General features: G+C 40.1%; 2 protein-coding genes and 1 long non-coding RNA gene across 8 annotated transcripts in view; 2 read left to right on the plus strand and 1 right to left on the minus strand.

The window, feature by feature from the left end:
* Positions 1–3,891, minus strand: part of LOC136296693 (uncharacterized) — a 35,750-nt gene extending 31,859 nt beyond the window's left edge. The window contains exon 1 of the long non-coding RNA XR_010722986.1: positions 3,757–3,891. This is a non-coding gene — a long non-coding RNA (uncharacterized lncRNA). The remainder of the gene's footprint in view (positions 1–3,756) is intronic.
* SLC12A1 (solute carrier family 12 member 1) overlaps positions 1–7,911 on the plus strand; it is a 44,796-nt gene extending 36,885 nt beyond the window's left edge. For 3 of the 5 annotated variants that reach the window (XM_066196009.1, XM_066196011.1, XM_066196010.1), the window contains exons 22-27: positions 373–504; positions 738–849; positions 3,268–3,354; positions 3,793–3,928; positions 5,856–5,923; positions 6,687–7,911. In XM_066196009.1, the coding sequence (XP_066052106.1) occupies positions 373–504; positions 738–849; positions 3,268–3,354; positions 3,793–3,928; positions 5,856–5,923; positions 6,687–6,822 (671 nt within the window). In that variant the 3' untranslated portion in view covers positions 6,823–7,911. Of the gene's footprint in view, positions 1–372; positions 505–737; positions 850–1,443; positions 3,175–3,267; positions 3,355–3,792; positions 3,929–5,855; positions 5,924–6,686 lie in introns of those variants that run through there. The other 2 variants (XM_066196012.1, XM_066196013.1) reach the window with 2 other exon arrangements.
* A 4,829-nt stretch (positions 7,912–12,740) lies between these two features.
* On the plus strand, positions 12,741–19,526 carry DUT (deoxyuridine triphosphatase). 2 transcript variants are annotated; one of them, XM_066196130.1, is made up of 7 exons: positions 12,741–12,842; positions 13,467–13,629; positions 15,113–15,204; positions 16,281–16,325; positions 17,689–17,763; positions 18,689–18,759; positions 19,182–19,526. In XM_066196130.1, the coding sequence occupies exons 2-7, from the start codon at positions 13,469–13,471 to the stop codon at positions 19,236–19,238; spliced, it is 501 nt and encodes a 166-aa protein (XP_066052227.1). In that variant the 5' UTR covers positions 12,741–12,842; positions 13,467–13,468; the 3' UTR covers positions 19,239–19,526. The 2 variants fall into 2 exon arrangements, with proteins under 2 accessions (XP_066052227.1, XP_066052228.1); XM_066196131.1 differs by lacking the exon at positions 12,741–12,842 and adding an exon at positions 12,941–13,017.
* The last annotated feature ends 4,245 nt before the right edge of the window (positions 19,527–23,771 follow it).

Below are 23,771 nucleotides of genomic sequence, written 5' to 3' on the forward strand. Positions count from 1 at the left end.
AGACAGCTGAGCTTGTAAATGATGCAAAATGACACATTTACTTCTAAAATCGATCAGATATTTCCCAGTTGCTTTTTAAGGCCCCAGTGCATTTTACATTAACTAAAGAGAGACAGAGAACAAATAATCACGTAACCTTTTTCAAAATGTTATAATCTAGTAACAATGTGTAACACAAGTTTTGGTTTCTGTGTGTATGAGAAAATTAAAAGTCCAAAGCATCTACTCTGTACCTTTTTGCAGATTTAAAGGATAGAAATTATGTCAGAAACAGTTCATTTTCCTGAAGCTTTCCCTCCACTGGGCTCCCTAAAGCTACTTATTGCCTCACTTATCAGATATCCTTCCACATTTTTTTCTTTCTCATTACAGAGAGCACCATTAACACCATACAGTCAATGCATGTGGGTGAATTCAATCAGAGACTGCTAGAAGCCAGCACTCAATTTAAAAAGAAGCAAGGAAAAGGTACAATTGACATTTGGTGGCTGTTCGATGATGGAGGTAAGGAATTTGAGTAAGAATCACAGGGAGAGAGATTTCTCTGTTAACCAAATATAAAAACAGACTTGGGAAGTTGCCTAAAACTGGTTTTTAGTAAGCTTACATAATCAATTTTATGTCAGGCTCAAATGTTTTAAAATTAATTTATATCTAACACCGCTGAAGTGAAAGATGAATTTTTTACCATACAATGTACTAATGTGATATTCCTCCAATTTTCTATTTTCTTCCAGGTCTAACAATCCTAATTCCTTACATTCTAACTCTCAGGAAGAAGTGGAAGAATTGTAAATTAAGGATCTTCACTGGAGGAAAGGTCAATAGGATTGAAGAAGAAAAACTAGTGTAAATATAATTTTATTTGTCTCACTTGTTTAAAGAGTCTGAATTGATGCTGAATATAATGCATATACAGCAGGAAGGTGGGAATTTTTCAGCACAACTGGTTTGTTGTACTGTGGGCAGCATGAAGAAAAAATGTACTTGATTGAAAGGTGTTAAGCTTTTGGCATAGCCCTTAAGGCTTTGCAAATGGTGATTACCAAAGGAAACTCACATTCAGCACTTTTTCCCACTAATAGCTCATATTCCCTTCTCTGAGAAGAGCAGTCTGCACTCTGTAATGAGAATATAATTACTTTTATGGGATTTACATGAGATTGTCCAAGTAACAGAAAGTGAAATTGCACATGAAGCTCTCACATGCAAATAGCATAGACAGATAACTCACATAAATGTGATTAACTGTGTAAAATATAAAGAAGTTAAAGAGCAAGTTAATCAACTTTAAGGCCAAGTTGATTTTACTCAATGTTTAAAGAAAGTCTAGATTTCATAATCATCATTTGCCTTTGAGCAAATGAAAATTACTAATACGAACTTATTTTTATCACCACTGCATATAGGACCTTTCCTTCCTAAGCACTTCACACATTACAGGCACAGCCATTTCACCACCAGCGGAAGCAGCTCAATTTGAGATGGAAGTCAGCGACTGCTTAACAAAGAGCAGAAGCACCACGTAGAGAATTAAAAACATCTCCAGCCAAAACTTCAGTGGCAAACAAGTGAGAAGGGTGCAAGGATATGAGTTAGAATCACCAGTTTCACTAGGATTACAATACAGTGCCCTGCAAAGACAGCTCCCACAGGAAGTTCCCTTAAAGCCAAAGAGAACACATAAATCAAACTACTCCACTGTGGTTCCATCAGTTTTAAACAGCACCCTAAAGTTAATGTACTTCTGCAGAAGACATTCACAAGTGTTTGTACAAACTATCCTTATAATTGGGTAAAAAAAAAAAACAACCAAAAAAACACCACCCTAGAACTGCTCAAGGACCTGCTGGGAAGTGTTCTCGGCTCCCTGTCCACAGTCTGCCTGGTCTTGGCCGTTCAGGACTGCAAACAGGCTCCTGAACCTAGACCCTCTAGTCACCTGATTTTGCTGGATGTACAAAGTTTTGACACCAAATGAGATTTTTTCAAAACATGACAGATTCCACACAGGCAGTTCTGGCACCTGCATACACTGCTTGTCCCACAAAGGCCAGAGTAAATAGCATGATCAGGACAGCTGAGCATGACCCAGGACAGACCCACTTTGTCCCCAAGAAAAGAGTATGTGTCTGTATTGCTACCTTAACACCAGCATTCCTCAAAACATAACCTACCTGCCACATGCAAAAGCCTTCAAAGAGACAAATCTAGGCTGGGTGATTCCTCCATTCCCTAGGCAGATCTAATGCAAAATCATCCAAGCACAATTTCAGCCATGTATTTTGAATTCAGAAGTCAAATTTAACTGGAGTTTTACTAGCATGTAATTCCCCAAATATTAAAACTTTTCCACAGAAGTTGAGATTTTGCTCTTTATCATGTTCAAAACAGGGGATGCCACAAGGGACATCAAGATTTATACAAGCAGTATGTTCTTTTTATATAAATAGGTTAAAAAGTAAGAGTAAACTCTCAGGTCATAAACAAATATGTATTTCTACTGTGGTGTTCTCCTAGGAAGTCTCTGACCTTTTCAAAATCCAAAGCTTACATGCCAAAAATATAAACAAAAAAGAAGGTGGGAGAAGGAGGTGTGGGGAAGAACACCACAAGATCCCAACCATGGTTCAAACAGAGGCAAAAAGGACCTAATTAAACCTTTCTATCCTCAGCACAAACACACAAAAAACTATAAATTATTCCTTCTGCCACCTGGCAACAAAGCAAAGTATTTTCTTTTATGAATATGTGTAAAGACAACACGTGAGTAGATCAATAAAAATTCATAAATGGAAAAGATGAAGAAGATTCTTTATGTATTGGACATCAACCTTCTGGACCAAATTTTCACCAACACATGCACTACCAGTATTGTAAAACTCCATCCACAGCATTCTGACAGTAACAAAAGCCTTTTGTAAGTGTTGGAGAATTCTGACCCACTGTATATTGAATATTCTTTGTAACTCAAGCCTTTTGGAATACTTAAAAGTACCATTGTTTTCCCAAAATGTAAACACCTGCCCTCTGTCTGCTATTAATTTCTTTTTATTTTGTGATTTTCATCAGTTAAATGAATTATGCTACAGCAATCACACTAATCTAGTTCTGTAACTGGAAATTGAAACACTAAAGCATTTAAAGTAATTTGTCATATAGTTAAAGATAAGATATAAAATGCAGTTGTCTGGCTCATTTACAAGTGTTCTTTGATATAAGGCACTCAGAAGTACAGTGATAAAACATTCTCTCTCTTGTTTTCAGCATGGCTTCTCTCCTAAGCAAATTCAGAATAAAATTTGCTGATGTTAATATAATTTGTGATATCAATATAAAGCCCAACAAAGAGAGGTAAGAAGCATTAACAAAATCTACTATTTAGAAGCCAGCCTTTATCTAGAGTTTACTTCTTTCATGTTGAAAATAAAAAAAAAAACCCACCACAGAAAACAAAACTGTCACTTCATTATAATAATTTATAATATAAAATATAAATACTATAAAAGTCATTCCAGTATTTTTGCTAGAACCAGGACAATGCAGAAAATTCTCCCCTAAATGCAGTGTTTAATTATCCTCAAATAACCCTTTAATTATCCTCAAATAACCCAAACATACAGAAGTGGCGCAGATATAACTTGGGGCACAATGTAGCAAAGAATAGTTAAAGATTTTGCATGTTTTTCAGCTATAATTATTATCAGGGAGCCCCGTCATACACAATGACTGTGAAATAAGTTAGTGAGTTCATACCCTGCAGCAAGGCCTCCTTTGTAATCCCCGTTTCAGCTGGAAATTCTTTGAAGAGATGATTGAACCATATCGCCTCCATGAAAGCTGCAAAGATATAACAACTGCTGAGAAATTAAAGCGAGAGGCTCCATGGAAAATTACAGATGCAGAGCTGGAAGCATTCAAGGAGAAGGTAAAGCCTCACCTACCTTTTTACATCTGTGCCTTTTTTTGCCCTCCAGATGTTTGAAGCAATTAGTAAGAAAAAGTGAAATACCAGATATGGCATTAGAAACACGACATGTACAAACCTGTATTTGATATTTACAGATTGGATTTATATTGTAAACACTGCAGAGGTGTGTCACGATTGCATTATTGAGCTCTCTCAGACCTTAGCATGTTTACACAGTATTTTCCAGGCTGATGAGAAGCTCTGCCCACATTAAAGCCAGCCAGATGAAAACCACCTCTGAATCAGGAGCCACACAGTTTCTGCACTGAGCCTGAGCTAATTGGGTCTGCTGAGGTTTATTAAATGGTTCCACTGTTTTGGAGCTTGAATCTCTTAAAGGGTGCAGTTCCAAACACCACTTTGGGCAATTTAGAACTGAATCCAGACACTTCAACTAAGGCTAGAAATTTCTCCAAAGGCAGGACTGAGCATGAATTCTCACCTCAATGGCTGAGTGAAGACTAAACCAGTCTACCATACAGAAGCTCTCCTACAGTTCAGAGGAACTTCAAGGCTGATGCTGTTTTATCCACTGGGTGAATTACAGCCCAGTCTGCTCTTTAAATTTGTTGGAAAAATACCTTTTTACCAATGAACCACCAGGCTTCATCAGGCCAGTGACAAAAGGATGCAAACTCTTTCACCCTTAAGAGACAAGTTCTCCTGTAACTTACAGAGAATTAATCTAGCAATTTTAGTTATGGTTCCTGTGGAATTAACTTGAGTACACTGGGAGTTTAGTTATCTCCACTTTATGGTGCTGGTAAATTCCTCAGCAGAGCAAGGATTGCAACTCTGAGCTCAGAGCTGCCAGAAGTCACAGCCTGACATATTAACATAAGCAGAAATCAATGATGATTTAAGATAACACACTACACTGCAGCAGCTGGGAAGCAGACTGACTGCTCACTGTATTACCCTCTTCATAGAGCTGATAACCAGCATAGGTTATAGCAGTCAGCTATGGGCAGAAAACCTTGGAATTATTCTCACCTTAAATTATCAAAAATTGAGAGTCGGAGCCCTTGTAACACCTCAGTATAAAAGACAACAGGAATATAATCACAGACACATGCCTGCAGAACCAAGAGGGTACAACAGAAAAAAATGTGATTAAGCTTGGTCCTGTCTAGGTGACTAATTAAGGAACCAGAAAAATTCCTCAAAAGTTGAAAAGAGTCAGCAATATGAAAGTGCCGAATTACTCTGTAAAACAATAACAGCAACAAAAAGTTTAGCTTACACATTTGGAAAGACATGCCCCTTATCTTCGGAAGAAGGGCAGTTCTGGGAATTTTACAGAGGACATTAGAACACATTTACAATTCAACAGAGAAAAAACTGGCAGCACAGATAAAGGGTGATGTTACAGGATGATACTCATGAGGTAACAGCTGGCTAAATTATGAGTGTTCTTACCTATATAACTTGCACAAGAACACTGACATTTCTGTAGAGAAGGAAAATTTAAGGTCTGAATTGAGGAAAAACCTGCTTTTTACTTTCTCCAGGGAAAGAGAAAATAATTTACAAAATCAGTTAAGGTACATCTATCTTACACAAACCTGTCCTGGTTTTTTGTTCCCTGCGACTTGTTAAGTTCTAAAAATTTTGAGGGCTTGAGCTTGACCATAAAGTAAGTTCAGTACAAAAATAATCCCTATCCCCAGGAAACCTTACACAGGGGTGAACCATTAGAGTGGCCCTAATGTAACTATACTAATCAAGATGTGTGGCTTAGCCTCATACTTTGCAATTGCTGAGACTCTGGACCCCAGAGCAGCAGAAAATCTTGCAGGCAAGGGGGAGTGTAGAAGTCCGTAAGACACCAGGACTGAGGATCACTGACCTAACCGTTTTGTTTTCCCTGTTGTGCTTTAATCAGAGTTACCGCCAAGTCCGTCTGAATGAACTCTTACAAGAGCACTCGAGAGCAGCCAACCTCATTGTCCTGTGAGTTGCAAGATTTTTGATTCTAAGAATAATGTGTAATGGGATTCTGAACTCGAGCTACAGAAACACTTGTGTTAATTCACTGAGCACAAAAGTAATCTTTTACGTACATTCTGGAGGACTTACAATGGGACTGATAGTTCTCTGGGACTGCACTGAATATGAATCTTTCTTGGTGATGAAGCAATTGTATAAACAGAAAGAGGCCATCAATAAAATTACCAAAAAAACCCACCTTTCCAGAATCGATTTTTATTTACAGACACATTTTTTATACACAGCTTTAATAAATTACCTTGCACTTGTGATGCACAGATAAACCTCTGCAGTTCTATCAAGTCAGTCTCAAAAAGAAGGGGTAGTCATGTAATGCTTACCATAAATTGATTCATATTTTAAAACTCCCATCTCACAGTAACTGCCGATCAGGAAACAGGCTGATGAACTACAAAACTGTGCATGTGTAGCATTTTTATCCTTTTTTAAAAAAACATACTATGTGTGAGTTTTTATGACCCCAAAAATATTCTTTACCAGTTTAAGGCTGCATTCAGATGCAGTTCATGTCCAGTACAATCAGGTGAGCAAGGGTTTGCAAATAAAGGCCTTATGATATTAAAAGAATCATGTAGTCTAATTATATCAGTTGTATATGAACATACATATACATGTACAGTGATGTTTTCTGCTTAGGATTTAATGAGAAGCCTGGGCTACCCCTGCCTTCATAACAATAATTTTATTTTTCCCTCTGCCCAAACAGGAGCCTCCCTGTGGCAAGAAAAGGAGCAGTGTCTGATTACCTGTACATGGCTTGGCTAGAAATTCTCTCCAAGAACCTTCCTCCAGTCTTAATGGTCAGAGGCAACCACAAAAATGTACTGACTTTCTATTCTTAGAAAAACATCAGTGGCTGGAATATGCCTTGCGCAATTCCAACAGCTACATTTTTAATGGCAATAGTTCATCAAAGACACACTCATATAATACAAATCTTAAGAAATTTTTTAAAAAATACAAAGCAACACAGCAAAGAATTAGACAAAAAATGTAAACGGTCCCTGCTGGTGTTACATTCCAGTGCAGGCAAAAGAAGGAAAATCTACCTATATGTCATGAGACAGCAAATATTTTGAGCACACAAAGAAGAAATTCTTCTGATTTTATAAGGTATTGAAAAAGTTTTTGATATTTATCCTAGGAAGCAAAATTAACTGTGATAATACAGAAAACATTAAATCTCTAAATAATTATTTCAAATTGCACTATCATAGTTACTAAGTTACATGGGCACACAGTAGGATTAAAATGAAATGCACCAACTTTTGAGACAAAAAACCTGTATGGCATCCATCAGGTGTAAGTCATGAACTGATAGAATGCAAGTAGAATACATGCAATGCTTTTTGATTGTAATATTGCCAAATTAAGACCTATGCTTACAGCATAATGTTCTGCTAATTTAATTCAAACACTTCTAATTTAGTGAAAAAAAAATAGAAATATAAAAATATGGACTCCGTTAGAAGACTTGATAATGCATTTTTGAGATCTGACATGCAATGGAATGTGTGATTGAAATAATTAAATGTGGTGTGTAAATTTCACCAAAAAATTAGTAAAACGCTAAATATTCTGATAATTTTTGCTCTGAATGTTGGGGTTAATACAATCTGACATTATACATTGGGATAACATGTACAGTGATTTATGTGATTAGAAAACAAGAAAAACTCATTAGCTGAGTTGAATGCCTTATTTTTGATTTATATAAAAGATTTCTCTCTTTTTTGACTTTCTAAATAATATTAATTATACACTAACTTAAAATAAAGGCAATTCATTAAGTTGTGTAATTTTTCTATTTTCTACTCTGCAATGTTGTGGTACTTTATAATTTCAGCTGTCAAGAAAAGCAGCTTCTCTTTTTAATGGGTAAAGCTATATCCTATGTGTAAGCATTATTTAAATTAAAGACCATCAAGGAACATGGCTAATTTATTTTCTGTAGTCCTGCAACTCCTTTGCAGAGACCAACCAACATCTAAGCCTCATGAAAGCCAGGGAAAGCTGAATTTCATTAAATGTATATTTTAAAGCGGGCCTCAGCTTCCATCTTGCTTGAATTATTAGAATTTAACTTGTAGTGGATTTAGCACTCCATCTCCAAAAATGACAAATATTTAATGTTCATATTTTTTCTGAGTTCCACAGCAGCAATTCAGCAGAACATGGTAATGTAGCCCCAGTAATCCATGCTTTATTTTCTCCATCTATTAAAGGCAGGATATTAAATATTGATATTTTCTCATAATATCCTTCCTTTGCTTCTTACACATTTACAATCAGGCTGAAGAACCATTTTACAATCTAACTGCATTACACAGAAGTTTCCTCCATATACCAGACTTCCTGCACAACTCTGAGCAAACCAAAGCTCCCATTCTGCACCTGCAAAACAAGGAGATTATTCTCTCCTTCACAGTGATGTCAGCAGTGATACTGGAGCTTGTCACATGCTGCCAGGTCCTTGCAGTTCCTTGCAGGGTCACCATCCCCTCCACCTCACCTCACCTCACACAGCCACAATGTGAATGGCACGCAGCCAAAGCGAAGCTTCCCGGGAGGCTCCACCTGGGCTTTGTGTGTTTCTTCTCACAAACTACACAAGGACCTGGAGGAATTATACACCTCTCTTAAGTCCTTTAATTATGTACCTGACTGGGGATTGTTCCCTAAATATTCCCAAGTACTGTAATTCTCAATCTACAGGGAACATTGACCCAAACTGTTCTGGGGGACCTAAGCAGATACAAATGAACCAGCAATGGCACTTTCAAAACTATTCACACTTCTCTCTCACAAACACACTGCTGTGGGCATTGCAAAAATAAATCCCAAGAGATACCTGTCTAAATAAATAGTCATCAAAAACTAAGTACTAACACACATTCCTATAAAATTTCTTGCTTGCACTACAGTGATTAATTAGAAGATGTACCCACACAACAGTGTAATGGTATAAACTCGGTATGCAACAGCACTCAACTACCTGAAGGTCCTATTTCCACAAATTCACAGGTAATTTAAACAAAGCATTTTCCTAGCAGCTTCTATTTCCTGTTCTTCACCATGATTTCTGAATGTGTGTGGGCCCATTTGGAGAGTATACTAATTGTGAACTATCTTAAATTGCAACTTAGATGGCAAAATTTTGTTAGTCCACCTACCTCATTCCAACTCTGTAAGACACACTTCTTTATACAAGTTATGCCCAAAACAACTGCTGAATTTTAATCATCAAGTTAGTAACTAAACTCCAACTACATGTTTGACATCTCTAGGAAAAAAATATAGCTCTAATGCTGCCTAGCACATTTTTAGCTTATATTACACTACCAATTCCACAAGTTTATATCATTTAGGCTGGATTTGGTGAGCCACAACAAAAGCAAGTATAGGTAAAGTGACCAGGGACATTTAAGTGTGAAAATACCATTGCTATGAACCAAGGACAAAGGTTATTTTGAATTTTGTTCAAAAGCCTAGGCATCCTGCACAGCTAAGCTTGTGCCTAAGGGCCTGTTAAAATGATCCACTATCATTCATTCCTCTCATCAGTGAATCTTACCTTTCCCTCCCAATGTGGTGCTCCAACAGGTGTTACAGAAGGCATTTCATCATAGTTCAGAGACTACACTTCCCTTAAATCTTTTTACAACCACTGGCAAGGTGCTCATCTTGATCCCATACTCCTCTAGCACAGTCCAGATTATGCTGTCCAGAATAGCATTCTTCAAATGTGTCTTTCACTAGATGTTTCAGTCCCCAACAGAGATTCTTTTTTGAGAGGATTGTTTCTTTATTTCATTTTTAAATCAGCTACCCAACTGATTGGTGCCTTTTGGGTTAGGTAGAAAAAGCTACCTAACCAAAAAAGCACTGCATTGTGAGGATAAACAACTGCAGCTACACTGCAAAAAGCACGCTTCACACTCAAAGGAGTTTCCACTCAACCATCATCATCACAAAGTACAATGCTCCCACCACCAGCATAGGAAATTTCATCAGTCTTAAACCTCTGCAATTTTCATTACATCTTTGAAAAGTCCTACCAAAAGCCTTCCTGACTAAGCAATACTAATCCTCAGAAAACCTAGACATTTTTTCCTCTCATTTTCTCTAATTCCATGTGGGATTTCAAGATCTTTTAGACAAAAGCAGTTTCAGCAACTGATCAGTAGCTTCCAAGCAAGAGATGTCAACAGGTAAGAAGAATCAGCACTTCAGCTGTACATATGGGGCAAACAGCTACAAGCAGTCTTAGCTACTACTGAACCATTTAACTTCCCTTAGCTGTTTGTTTTCCTTTAACCTCCCCCCAGGCAGAGGTCCCTGACCTATCAGCAAAGCTGGGGGAACAGAATGTGAGTAACCCTCAATATTTTCATCCTGAATTTCAGGGGTCTCCCTAAAACTTCTTCCTCTGATGGTTTGGCTGTCATTGGACTTCAATGAAGTGAGTGTGGATCATTCCAGGATCCTGCTCTCTCTCCCTTGTTACCTATCTAACTCTTGGCAGCAGAGCAAAAACCTTCTGTGCTGCAGCTCTTTGCTAAATAAGTGACTCATCCCTCAACTTACAGATGAGAGGGAAGTCAAGGTTTTGCAAGCGTTGTGCTTCAGCAGAGGTCAGGCCAGTGTTTAAACATCTCTTCGTGCTGGTACCTAGGGCACAGCCCCCTGGCAGCTGTACAGACCATCGAGACCACCGTGGCCAGCACTGCTGAGGTTGAACACCTCACACTGGCTTTGACTCTGCAAGGAAAAATGGAAACAAACAAATACAGCGAGTTGCAGCTCACATTCTCCACAAACAAGTGCAACAACCCACAGACATGCCACTGCTGGAATTTCTTCAGAGGAAATTAAGTCTCAAACAAAATCAAACACACTAAGATTGTCTGGAACAGAGTAAAAAGCAATGGCAAAATTCCACAACCCCCACACTGTACTGCAAACATGCAATCAAAAATAGGGTTTCATTATAAACAGACAACATCATAACAGCCTTTTTAAATTACAAACCTTAATCATTGTGAAAGAGACAGCTGTGCTAAGAATGGGGTGGGAAGTCACTCTTTTAAAGCCACGTTTTACTTCTAATAAAAATCCTCGTTTTAACACCAAAACTTCAGTGGGGAGAATTCTGTGGCTATTATCCCTGAGAGAGGCTCTGTTTCTTTCTGTGTACAACAAAGCAGCCTCCACTCCTGCTCTCAGTCCAGGCAAAAAGGCAGATGATTTCAGTTTCTCTCAGTATTGTTTTTCAAAGTCAAAGTGATGTTTCAAAAGGAGGAAATGCCTGATAGAGAGCAGTAGCAATCAGCGATGAGGAATGCAGGAAGCTTTACTTTACCGAGCAACACCTTCCCAGAACCAAGGTAAACTTGGTTTTAGACTTCCAGCATAAGGTTGGGGGGGGTTCCCCTTGTTAAGATGTGGGAAAAAAACAAGTGTCACTCAGCTGAGTCCTTAATAATATTTTTGGATGAGTCCTCCTCTTTATTATTCATGGGCTTCCAGGCTACCTCAAGCACAATTTAGAACCCAGACTGCCTCACCAAGCTTGGCCATTCATAAAATTGGTCCTTATCTAGACTATAAAGCAGGATGCAGTCACAAACCCTATATAAAGTCCTGCTTGTATAAATAAACATTTACAATTAAATATTAGTTTGATACCACTTCAATTCCTATAAACTTCAATTTTTGGATAGCTTACATCAGAAGCCATAAAACATTTTAAGTAGTTTTTTCACATGGGTCTGTGTTACATATATGTTCCCCTTCAAACAGTGCATACTATTTCGACTGAAAATACTGAACAGGAAAAAAACAAAGCCCAAATTGGGACATTCTTAAAAATACCTTTCACATCTGAACTGCAAAGTGTATTAAAGGTTTCACTGCCATCTGGCTGCATTTAGAAAATGTAACATAGAAAGGAGACAATCACATACACCTAAGAGTTTAAAACAAGAATCACAAAACTAGTTGTTTCACAAAATCTAGACCAGCAAGAAGAATCCAAAGGTCTGTAGCTATTTTGCAGAGAGTCAAATACCTCCATTAGCCTCACCAGGGACAGTTTTGAAACTATGAATCCAATGGAGAGTCTTTTCAGCCCACAGCAGAGAGCCATGGGGGAATTCAGGAAATTTCCTATTCCTAGGGATATAGATATGTCCTGTAGAAAATCCCCATATATCCTACATATAGATAGATAGACATGAAGATACAGACGAAGGAAAAATAGGGGGGGGAGGGGGGGAAATTACATCATTAATGGAACGGCAAGAGGGCAGAGTATTAAAGACAAAAAAATCATAAGTCTTCTGTTCCAAGACAGAAGAACAGGGCAGGCCGAGCATTGAAAGGTTTTCCCATCCACCGCATCGTCAAGAATTGTTCTCCTTTCGTAAGGCAAACGTTTCCGTCATGGCCTGACCATTCCTGAAGGAGTCTCTTTCTGCCTCTACTCTGCAACGTGTTTTAAGATTTGCTTTAATAGCAGGATTCCACTGGATGCTCTCCAGAGATCCCCCCAGCCGCAGCCACCCGGCTACTGTTGGAGAAGAGCGGCTGCTTGCAGGCCCTGGGGCAGCGCGCTGTGCTCGGGCACCCCGCCGGTGCCATGCGGGAACGAGAACGGCCCCGCGGCTCCCTGAGGGCGCCGTCACCTCCCGCGGCCCCCACGCCGGCCCCGGCCCCGCCCGCCCGCCCGTGCAGCCGCAATCGAGTCCCCCGGCAACGCCGCGCGGCCCGCGGGGTCCGCCCGCCAGCCCGCGGCAGCGCCGCCGCCGCGTCCTGAGCAGCGCCGCGGGCCGGGCTGCTGCCCGAGGGGCCGCGCCGGCAGGTAGAGCCCGGGCACGGGGAGAACGGGGCACCGGCGCCTCCGCCCGCGCCCCACGAGCCGTGCGGACCGCGGCGGGGAGCGCCGGGCGAGCGGTCCATGGCGCGCTTCCCTTACGGCGGCCGCGGCGCAATGCTGGCCCGGTGCGTCCGGTGGCTCCGGCACCTCGGCGGGCGCTGTAAGGAGGGGTGGGGGAGATGCGGGGAAGTATACACTGCGCAGCCCTCGGGGCCTTTGGGGAGCATACACTGCGCAGCCCTCGGGGCCTTTGGGGAGCATACACTGCGCAGCCCTCGGGGCCTTTGGGGAGCATACACGCTGCCCAGCCGCACCACGGGCCCGCTCTGCGCCGCTCGGAGGCCGCCGGGCTGCGCCGCAGCGGCCGCGATTCGGGGCGATGGGCGAGCCCCGCCTGACACGCGGGGCGGGACCCTCCGTGCCGGGTGCCCAGGAGGTTCTGGGCGAAGCCATTCTCTCCGAGGGGCGAATGGGGTTGCGCCGCGAGCGGAGAGGCCGCGGACGGGCCGGTTTCCCCCCCTGCTCCCGCCCCAATAGGCCGCGCCGGGTTTTGGCGGGTTTTTGGCGGGCGGGCGGCCGGCCCTCACAGCGTCTCTCCCGCTCCCTCAGCCATGCCCGCCTCCGAGGCCGTGCCGCAGCCGTCCCCCAGCAAGAGGCAGAAGGGCTCGGGGCCTGGAGAGGTCTCCGCGCGGCTCCGCTTCACCAAGCTGTCCGAGAACGCCTTCGCCCCTTCCAGGGGCTCCGCGCGGGCTGCGGGCTACGATCTGTACAGGTGAGGGAGGGTGAGGGTAGGGCACCCCGGGCGGGAGCCCGCGCCCAAAGCCGCCCCGCTCGGCGAGCCCTGGGCACGGGGCTCCGGCGGCTGAGAGGGCCATCGTGGCCTTGTGCCGGGCTGAGGCCCCGGACAGTCTCGCTGGCCATGCAGGAGAGGAGGCCAGGGCTGACCTAGTCGTAGCTCCCTTGCTCCTCCATCCCTGACCGTTTTCGGGTATCTTTGGTCCAGCCATGATACTCTATTGATTTCATCAGGCATTAGATGCAGTCGTTGGCTAAAAGTCAGGCTTGACAGGGCATCCAGAATTGCTATTGGTGCTCAGACCAGGTTGTATTCTTGTTGAAAGGAAAAAATGGTAGCGCACATGGGCCCTCCTTGCCGACAATTGTTCTTTTCTGCTTTCCTCTTGGCTCCGGGGTTGCCGCCTGCCAAAGGGCGTTGTAGCAGTTTGATAGTGCTCCTGGCTGGAAACCACGTGGGTTTCTGTACAGACTTAGATTTGGGGTTGTTTGAATGAATAATAGCCCTATTCAATGGCTTTCACTATGTTCAGGAATATCTGTAACTAGACTTGTGGTTGTTTGCATAGTGGTTCTGTGATCAACTCACTAATTTTAACGAGTGAACTTTGCTGCCACCACTTCTAACTTACCTTTTTAGTATTACGTAGAATAACCAGCCTTTTTCTTCCTTCACCTCTCTGACTTCTTTCGTGAAGATTTACTGCACCACACTTTACCCTTTTTTCTTTTTATCCCTTTCATTTCACAAGGTTTGTTTTTGTTCTTGTTCCAGTGTTGCACTGTACACCTGGAAAAAGTCTGTTTCACAGAAAACCTTTCAGTGCTTCCCAGTATTTAAGAAATAGTTCTTTGTCAAGGTCAAGATATGGCAAGTTTTCTCACCACTCCTTTTCATTAGGCCTCCAGTTGGGTAGCTTCAGCAAGTTCTTAAAATCTCTAGTTCAGAGTTCCCAGGAGAATCATGTGAATCATGAACTGTCAGACTGCTCAGAAAAAAAAAAAAACAAACATCGTTGCCTAGAAGTTAACTTAATAGATTATTAATTTTGATTACAGCTAGTCCATCTGCTGTAGAAAGCTTAATCAGACTGTATCGTCCATAAAGTTTCTGCTTTTGCACAAAAAATGCTCAGCCACATTCACCTAATGGTTACTTGAAAGTTAAACTTGGGGTTTTTTGTCTATCTTACCAATTAAAAAAACATTTCAAACTGGCAATTGCAGGAGTACGATGTTCAAATGACACTTCTGGAATCTTAAACTAGCACTGTCAGAATGGCAACATCTTGTGTTGAAGGATCTGCATTACATTTTGCAAATCTGTAAATATTTGTTGTTTAAATTTCATGGTGCAAATTCCCAGGCAGAATAATTCTGGGTAATTTCGTACCTTAAGTTACAGTAAAGAAACTTTAAAAAACATTCTATATAAACTAGTGTTTCTTTCTTCAATGCAGTGCCTATGACTGTGTGATTCCCCCCATGGAAAAGGCTGTGGTCAAAACAGATATTCAAATAGCACTTCCCTCTGGGTGCTACGGCCGAGTAGGTGAGTACACAGCTGTCAAAAGGCTGCGGAGTCATTCTAGAACAGGTTTGAGGCCGTCTTCACACACTGCCTAAAGGTTTCAGAATTACTGTGCACAAAAAAAGCGTTGCCACGTGGCTGTGTGATTTGCTAAATCTTGTAGTAGAGGTTTTCTTTTTACCCGTTGTCAGGTACATTTGAGGTTTGGTGCACGCCAAGGGACGAAAGGAAGATCAGCAGAAATGCCTGTACTCTAAATACAGCCTTAAAGGCTCTGCAGTAGTTTGTTATTTCTCTGCACTTTCAGAATTCAAATCACCCAGACTAATAGGTAATGGGCATACAGAGGATGCACCCCTGCATGTTTAAAAATTACCCCAGAGTACCAGTGTAGTGGAATTTGATTACATATTGTGACAGAATAGTTGAGAGAACCTGTACAAGATATTCTCTTTATTTTGTGCATTCTTTATCTGAATTACCTATAAATTCTTAAAGTAAAAAAGCAATAGCCACTCCAGGGGAAAAGCATGATCAGAGTTTGCCATGCACTTTTATGTAAAGGAACACATGCATTTCTCTTACCCAAAGAAAATTTTGAAGATAATATCATTTTTAGCTCCTCATCACAGTAGGCTGAGGTAGGTAGAAACCCAAATCCCCACACATAATTTACCTGTATAATACTGCTTAGGAGATTGCCTGCCAAATATTGTTTTCCTTCGTAACTTAAATGGATTGACCTAATACTCTCCTGAGATGATGCTGAACCAGTGGTAGGCATCAGAAATAAACCAAGATTAGACAGTCTTTGTCTGCTCCAGCTGCCTTCCTTGGAGAAACCTACTCTGCAATTGCAGGTCAAATAAAGATACATTTCCATCACTTAAAGACTGCAGTTTTATTGTAGCCTGTTGCAGCTGTTACTCTGTTTATTATATATGTAAACTCCTACAGTAATTCCTGTAATATATGTATTTTTAAAAGACTGTGGAAACAATTGTCATTGCCAAGACTGTGTGCAAACACCCTGTATAACCTATAAATACTGTCCTTTTAAAGAAATAAATTGTAATACTTAAAGAATTCTTTTCTAGCACCACGTTCTGGTTTAGCTGCAAAGCACTTCATAGATGTTGGAGGTAAGCTTTTTGTTCTTTTTATTAACACTTGGTAAATAATGATCACAGAAGTGCCTTGGTTTCACACTGCAAAGTGCAAATAAATGATGGCTTCTTGGGTAGCCTGGCAAAAGGAGATACCTGGGTAACATCTGAGAGACACAGGTCATCATCATTATGTTAAAACTTCCTTAATTATAAAAAGATAACTGATTTTTAAAATAATAACTGTATCATACTTCTGGAGGCAGTGCCTGCCATAGAAGTTGTTTTTTGGCTTAGACATTAAAGATGACTTCTCATATGCTGGTTTCTCCATTTTTTTTAACCAGCAAGTTAACTTGAGAACTGCATGTTTTTCTAAATTTTCAAAACTCAGGGGCTACTCCCAGTGTTATTAGCACCTTAATTAGGAAGCTGTTCAGAAATGCCATTGGATTAACCCACAACATTACATAAGAGAGCTGTGTAAATACCTTTTCCACACTGGAGCTAGTGCAGAGATTGCATGGTAACTGTGGATCATGTGCACTAGAATTTTTTCAAAAGCTGAAGGAACTACTCTAAAAACCAGGTTTTTATTCTTAAATGTGCATTTTGTGGTTCAACATTAAAACTTCAAGGTACACTCATACTACAGTTTCTTCTGGTGTTAGCAATCTCTAATGGTAGTACTTTGTATTAGCTGGGGAATGTCTTGGAATGGCATTTATTTTCAGTATTTAAATTATTTCTGCAAGTAGACTTCAAAATATGTACTTGGGACCACAGGGAGGCCCAAACTCATGTTTTCTACTGGAAATACGTTTCCTCTATCTGAGGGAAATACTAAAGAAGCAGAATATAATTATTTTGATGTGCACTGGTAGCTAATCTTCTGAACTATGTAGTTAATAGAGTCATACAAAATGCAAAAGTAAAGTAGTTTTATAGTTTTGGTACTGGAATATAGCTGTGTGACAATCATTTCCTTACAGCTCTGATTCTGTTACCTTGCCAGAGGTACAGGATTTGGATCTGTGCAAATCCAGAGCTCTCAAATGAAATGAGAGAGTTAAGAACAGATTTCTGCTTGATGCTGGAAGAGCTGAAGTTAGCAGAACAAATGGAGCCTGAATTTGGTCCAGCTGCCTTGATTTCAGTTAGGGTATTGCTACTAAAATTAGTACTACAGTAGTAAAGTATTTCTTGACATGAGATGGTGTTTTCCAGTTCCTTTTGCAAGACTGATAGGCAATTTTAGATGTATTTATATCTCAGTATTTGCATATATATTGTTAGTTATCAGAAGTATAAAGGATGTCATTATGAGCTACTGTAATCACTTATCTAGTTATCTCATTCACTGACATTTACTAACTGGGTATCAAAATTCTCATGGCAGCTGGTGTTATTGATGAGGATTACAGGGGAAATGTTGGTGTGGTACTGTTCAATTTTGGCAAGGAGACATTTGAAGGTAAGTGTTAAGCCTGGCAGAGCCTATTTTCAACCATCTGACTAGGAAGAAAAACTAATTTTTTCTTTAAAAGTTTATGCAGAGGTAGAACTAGCTGGGAGCATTTTTCTTCTCTCAGTTAACAAAAACATACTTTATAATGTCCTGTCAAGGGAACATGAAAAGATTCTAGTCATAGCAAATTAAGCAGCAGGCAAAAAAAAACACCCCCAAAATCACCACACCACCACAAAAGCAACCCAAAACATCCCTACTTATCTAAGTTTTAGATTCACAAGCTGTACTGAAATGCAACTTTGTATTTAGTTACTCTCTTTCTCTGAGAAAAAAAAAATTAGCTGAGCAGTATTTGAGACAAAACTTCTGCAGAGTCCTGGGAAACATGAGAAACAAAGACAGGATTTTCACTTTATTATGCTGTCTTTCTGCAAAAAGTCAGTTTTAAGTTTCAGTGCCCAGGATATGTGCTTTTGTGGCCTCTCCTGCATTCTCACACAAGCTGCTTATGGAAGTTCTGTGACCCAGACTGGTTACTACTAGTGAGAAACTCTGTTTTCCTGTGATCAGTTTGCCTTTCCCCCTCCTAATTCCTGGGTCTAGTTCAGAAAAGGAGTTACATTATCCATACAGGTGTCTCTCCATCTCTGCAGTACTTCTGCATAATGAACTTTAGATGCCAGAGTGTGGCAGCAGGAATGAATGGAGCCTTGAGCTGGTACAGCTGCTGATGTTCACCTTAGAAGGACCAAACAAAAGTTTATCTTAACCTGTATTCTTCTGGGTGTGATAAAATCTGTTTAGCTAAGTTTCAAATAAGTGTTTTCACTTTTACCAAATCCTGATATTCTTGAAAGGAGATTTTCTAAGGTCTGTATTCATTGTTCACTGTTTTGAAGGAACTAATAATATTTTAATTTCTCTGCAGTTAAAAGGGGGGATAGAATTGCCCAGCTCATCTGTGAACGCATTTATTATCCCGAGCTAGAAGAAGTTGAAGTAAGTTACCAAAAGAAAATATTTCTATTTTCTCAATGATTATTAGTTTAGGATACTTGTATATAAGATGAGACTTATTATATAGATAAATACTCGGCTGAAATTACTTTCAGTGGTAAAACTGCATAGCAGCAGTGCTACCTGAAACAAAGTCTTGATTCTTTGTACATACTTATTTGGATTTTTTTCTTTTTTGGTAAGTTTTCAGAGTTTTTGAGAAACGGTTCAGTATATACTAGAAATGGTTGTCTCACAGGCATTCGTTTAAGCTTGTACAAAAGACATTCTAAAATGTCTCACATACATTTTTTGGTTCTTAATTGTAGCTCTTGTTACAAGTAAATGATAGGCAGTATCACTTGTATCGAAACAAAAGGCAAGTCAAGGCACTCAACCAGCTCATCATAATTGATGTCTTTCAGGCTCTGGATGATACAGAACGTGGTGAAGGTGGCTTTGGCTCTACTGGGAAGAACTGAAAATTATTTGAATACACTTTTTTTTTTTTTTTTTCCTGTTATACTATTTCTAAATTTTCATCTGAATTAGAAGTAGGATTTTTGGTGTACATAAAAATATTTCAAGTTTTATTGAGTCTTCTCTGTATCTCTCCTCCAGTGAATTTGTCTGCATAGAGAGGAAATGTGCATGACTGGCTTGACTTACTAGTTGATGTATTACTTTTTCTTTCAAGATGTTTGGTCCTTGGCAATAAGAATGCATTGTTTAAGTGGCAGTTATATTGTAATAAATGAAAAAATAACTTAGTGGGTTTTTTTATTTTACTCACCTAAACTACAACAGCCAATTGTTCCCTTGCCAGTTTTTGTTAGACTTCTGAAAGCTGTCTTCACATGGCTCAGGATTTCATACTGAGAGCCTATTTCATACATACAGCAGTGACAGTATCAACAGGACTTCCCACTCTGACCCCTAAATGAGAATAAGACTAAGCTATTTAATATTGCATCCTCTACAACCTGTCCAAATACTTGGACAAGTAAAGTTCTGACTATGATCCTCAGCTGATCGCCCAGTGGCCAGTTTTTCAGCTCTCTTACATTAAAAGAATAAGCAATACAGTGTTTGAGTTAAATAACACAACTCATCTAGAAATACCTTCTATGTCGTAAGTAAGAACTATGAAATGTGCTGTTGAAATAATTGTTACGCATTTATTAATATGTTACTGTATGTGTGGAAGAAAAAATTCTGAATTATTGAAGCAGTGCACCATTTGGTTTTTTGACTTTTGTTCAGTTAACAGAGAATTCTTTTGCAATCTGTCCTAAACCTGATCCAGTAAGTGTGTGGAATTTCTCAAATGACTCTAACTTTTAGGTGAAAGAACATGCAGAGAAGAGAAGAAACGAAAAAGGAAAGTGACTATTTTTCCACTTTACATAAAAGAATTAGTGAAAGCTCTGAAGCTCTCAAACGCTTTTTTTCCCTGCAGCTGTCTGTACTTAAAGATTTTCTTATCTGGAAGATCACAGGTAGGAAATACTGTGCTTGAAGTTTTAGCAGTGGAAAGGTGTGCCCTTTGCAGGCTGATATTCATACTGCTCTTCTGCTTGGTAGTTTCAGCTCAGGAGAATCCTATCAGTATTATATGATACATGCTCTTCTCTAGGACTATTTTTAGTGAGGCAGCCCCAAAACACTACACAATTTATACATTTTATCCTGCCCACCCCTGCAAGGAGCTGGAAAATAAAGAGCAGTGTGACAGCATTCAGATCCCTTCAGCCCTGGGATAGGCATTGCACTGGCTTGGCAGGGTAATCAAGAAGCAGATTCATCTTTGTCTAGGGTGGAGGCCTTTTCCTCTGAGTGCATGATAGGCTGATCAGTCATTTTGCTCTCTTTGTCCTTACTCCTCATCAAAACCCTGTACTTGCATCCTGCTATCTGGCAAGAGAGAGGGGACTGGGAAACAATTCTTTTCATTACTTTATCTGAGATCGCTCCTACCTACATTGCCTAGTTGTAAATTAGTTTTGTAATTGAGTGACAAACTGCCTAAGTGTGTCATTGAGTGCATGTGCTTCAGCTCCAGCAAGTAACTTCAGAAGTTGCCCAGCAGTGTGCACAGTGCTCACTTCTGTGCCTGCCACTGGGCTGTGAGCCCCAGGGCTCACTGCAGGTACCAAACTGAAGAGAGGCAAAGCTATTTCCAAAGTAACAAAATGAAAACCCCTTTAACTAAAAATTACATTGGGCTGTTCTCAACTATCACTAACCAGATCCAGGCAAAGCTACTCTTTAATTCAGCTGTCCTCATCTGCAGGAGGAGGTGCCTAAAGCTTGAAGAACAATCTTGTGGAACCTTCTCTGTGTAAACAAAACATGAAGCTTTTATAAATGAAAAGTAATTTGTTGGGAATTCTTACCTACAGCAGAAAAGAGCATTTTCCAGCAAGGAAAGGAAAAGGACATTGCTGGCTAATAATCTCCTTCCTTTTTTTTTAAGAAATGGATTTGACTCATTACAGGGATAGAGAAAATCTGGCCTTCCACCCTGGGTGAATTTGGAAGAAAGTTGAGGTGCTTGGCCCCAGATTCAGCTCCATGGTCTGAGTTCTAGTTTTAGATCTGAGAGGGTTCTATTTTTTGGTTTCAACTGTGACATTTACGATAACCTCTGTGTCCTTAGAAAGGCAGAGGATCATAAGCTGATGAGGGTTTTGAAGAAACATGGGATTCCTATACAATTCCTACCACTTGAACTCTCCACTTTTAAAGATGAAAATCTTAAAACAAAAATTATGGCAGTAATACCACTGCTACCATTGATCTTTATGAGCTTCCCCCAGAGTGTTAACCTGGTGTTTAGTAGTGGAGAATTTAGGCACAGCTTTCTCAGCTCAGCTACTGCTATATTACTCTATGGCATGTTAGGAATTTTTTTTTAATCTATTTAATGTTTTTTAGATCAGCCACTAGATGGCACTTAAAGTTTGCTTTCTTTTCCACTTCTTTTTCTGAGGTATTTTTCAAAGATCTGTTCATCTATAATTAAGAGTTGATGACTCCCACTGGGACTATGTTGGTGGAAAGCAAGATGCAATATTTGAGTGAAAGCAGGCAAAAGTATAACCATTAAAGGGGGAACAATGACTATAATTTAAATAAGATTTGGGTGGTTGCAGTGTTTGCATAATCCCTCCTGGCATGCAAGAGCGGTAGAGAAGCCTGTGGCTTTTCTCTCCTGCTGTGTTTCAACAAAAATGGAAAATTGTAATGAACAGCAACATTTTTCCTGTCTTTCGTATTCACTGTGTTCTTACTCTCTCTTCCTCCATTCCTTTAAGTGGATTGCAGTCTACTTAAGGATTGCATTATAATGAAAGTAATGTATAGCCTGGTAAGCTCTGCATTGGATTTTCCAAATCAGATGCCTCTGGCTGCAAGTTCAGGATATAAATTAAAACTTACTAAATACATGTTAACTCAGTGAGGGTGGATGATGCATAGTAACCTGAATTCTGTAAATTAAGGTTCCCTACTAATTTCCGTATTGGTTGCTACTCCTGTAATAACACAGTTTGGAGCTCTGGTATTTGTCTTCCTCCTCACCTTTTGTTGTTGTTGTTGTTAGATGAATATCATTGTATTTTGGCTTAAAGATGGTTAAGTAAGTTTTGGTATTAAGTAAACTTCTATGACCCTGCCTATTTCCTGTCCTGTCAAACCTTTCCTTGTAAGAATAACAGTGTCCCTTTATTTGGTGGAGTGTAGCATGATGTTTTTGGCAGGCCCAACATTTTTGACTTGCATAAATTTGTGACCTCAAGTGCAAGAAAAGTGAATGCTTGCTTCAGTACCTCATGGTTTCTGCTTAAAAAGAAAAGTGTCTCCATCGTTAACCATTACAATTTCTGGAGGAAATTATCAGCACACTTATTCCACCTGATTGCACATGACTGCACTTCCAAAGAAAAGAACCAGAAATAAAAATAAGTATTTTGCACATAGTTATGTAAGTTACCGAAAGCCTGAAAATATAGGGCAGGCTGTACTGCCTTCCTGGCAGTACACATGGCACACATGGCACTTCCCTCACTAACAGCTATTTGGCAGTCTCTGCCTCAGTAAGGATGTGATTCTGCAAAGTGTAAACTCGGGGCTGCTGCTGGGCAAAGGAAGTCATTGCATGGTTAAAGGTTGCAGGATCAGGTCTGAGGTGAATTTACGTAATTATTTTCCTAAACTTTCCCTCCGTTAACTGTGTGGTTATTTAGCTCTTTACCACTGAAGTGATGCTTTTCCCCTACTCAGAACACAGCAAGAAAGCCTTTTGCCCAGCCAAGTCTGAAAAAGTGACAGATTAATTTTATAATTGGAGAGCTCTCATCCAGAAAGTAGCGACTGTATTTTAACGTGTAAAGTATGTTTAAATAAACACATATGAGCTGTGTATGCCTGCTTACTTGCTTCCCCTTAGATTTTGATGGGGTTTTTTTCATTGTCACAAAGATTTTATATTAACTTCTGGTGTTTTAGAGAACATTTGTGTAGTATAATTGGTAACAAATATGAGTTTTGTATCAATACTGCTCATAGCCTTGAACTGAGGAAAGTTATCTTTTGCCTAGTAGTGATTGTAGCAAAGGAATTCGTTTGCTTTCATTTTGTAAAAGGAAAAAGGAAAAACAAACAGACCTGAATGTAGCATCTTTGGCCAGATTCTTTTAACATGAGTATTCTTGTGGTTTATGGATTCCTACTCTGAAAGGTTCTCTCCAAGTGTCCAAGACAAAATAACTATGTGTCGTAGTTGGAAGGAAACATGTTTCCTTTGCAGCTAAATTGATTGTGCCATGTCTGGCAAGCATGGTAGTTATCCAGTGCTGTCTTGCTAACATACCTCAGTCCTGATGACAACCTTCCCACCTGCTTAGCTTACACTCTGTTCGCTGCCAGATTCCAAGCACGCTTCCTTAGGGGGCAGGACAGCATTAAGGAATCCCACTTGTCAATTTTTCACAGCAGCAAACACAAAAACATCA

The sequence above is a fragment of the Chamaea fasciata genome, unplaced genomic scaffold, assembly GCF_029207755.1.
Source record: "Chamaea fasciata isolate MVZ Bird 193981 ecotype frontalis unplaced genomic scaffold, bChaFas1.0.hap1 SCAF_14, whole genome shotgun sequence".
NCBI lineage: Eukaryota > Metazoa > Chordata > Aves > Passeriformes > Sylviidae > Chamaea > Chamaea fasciata.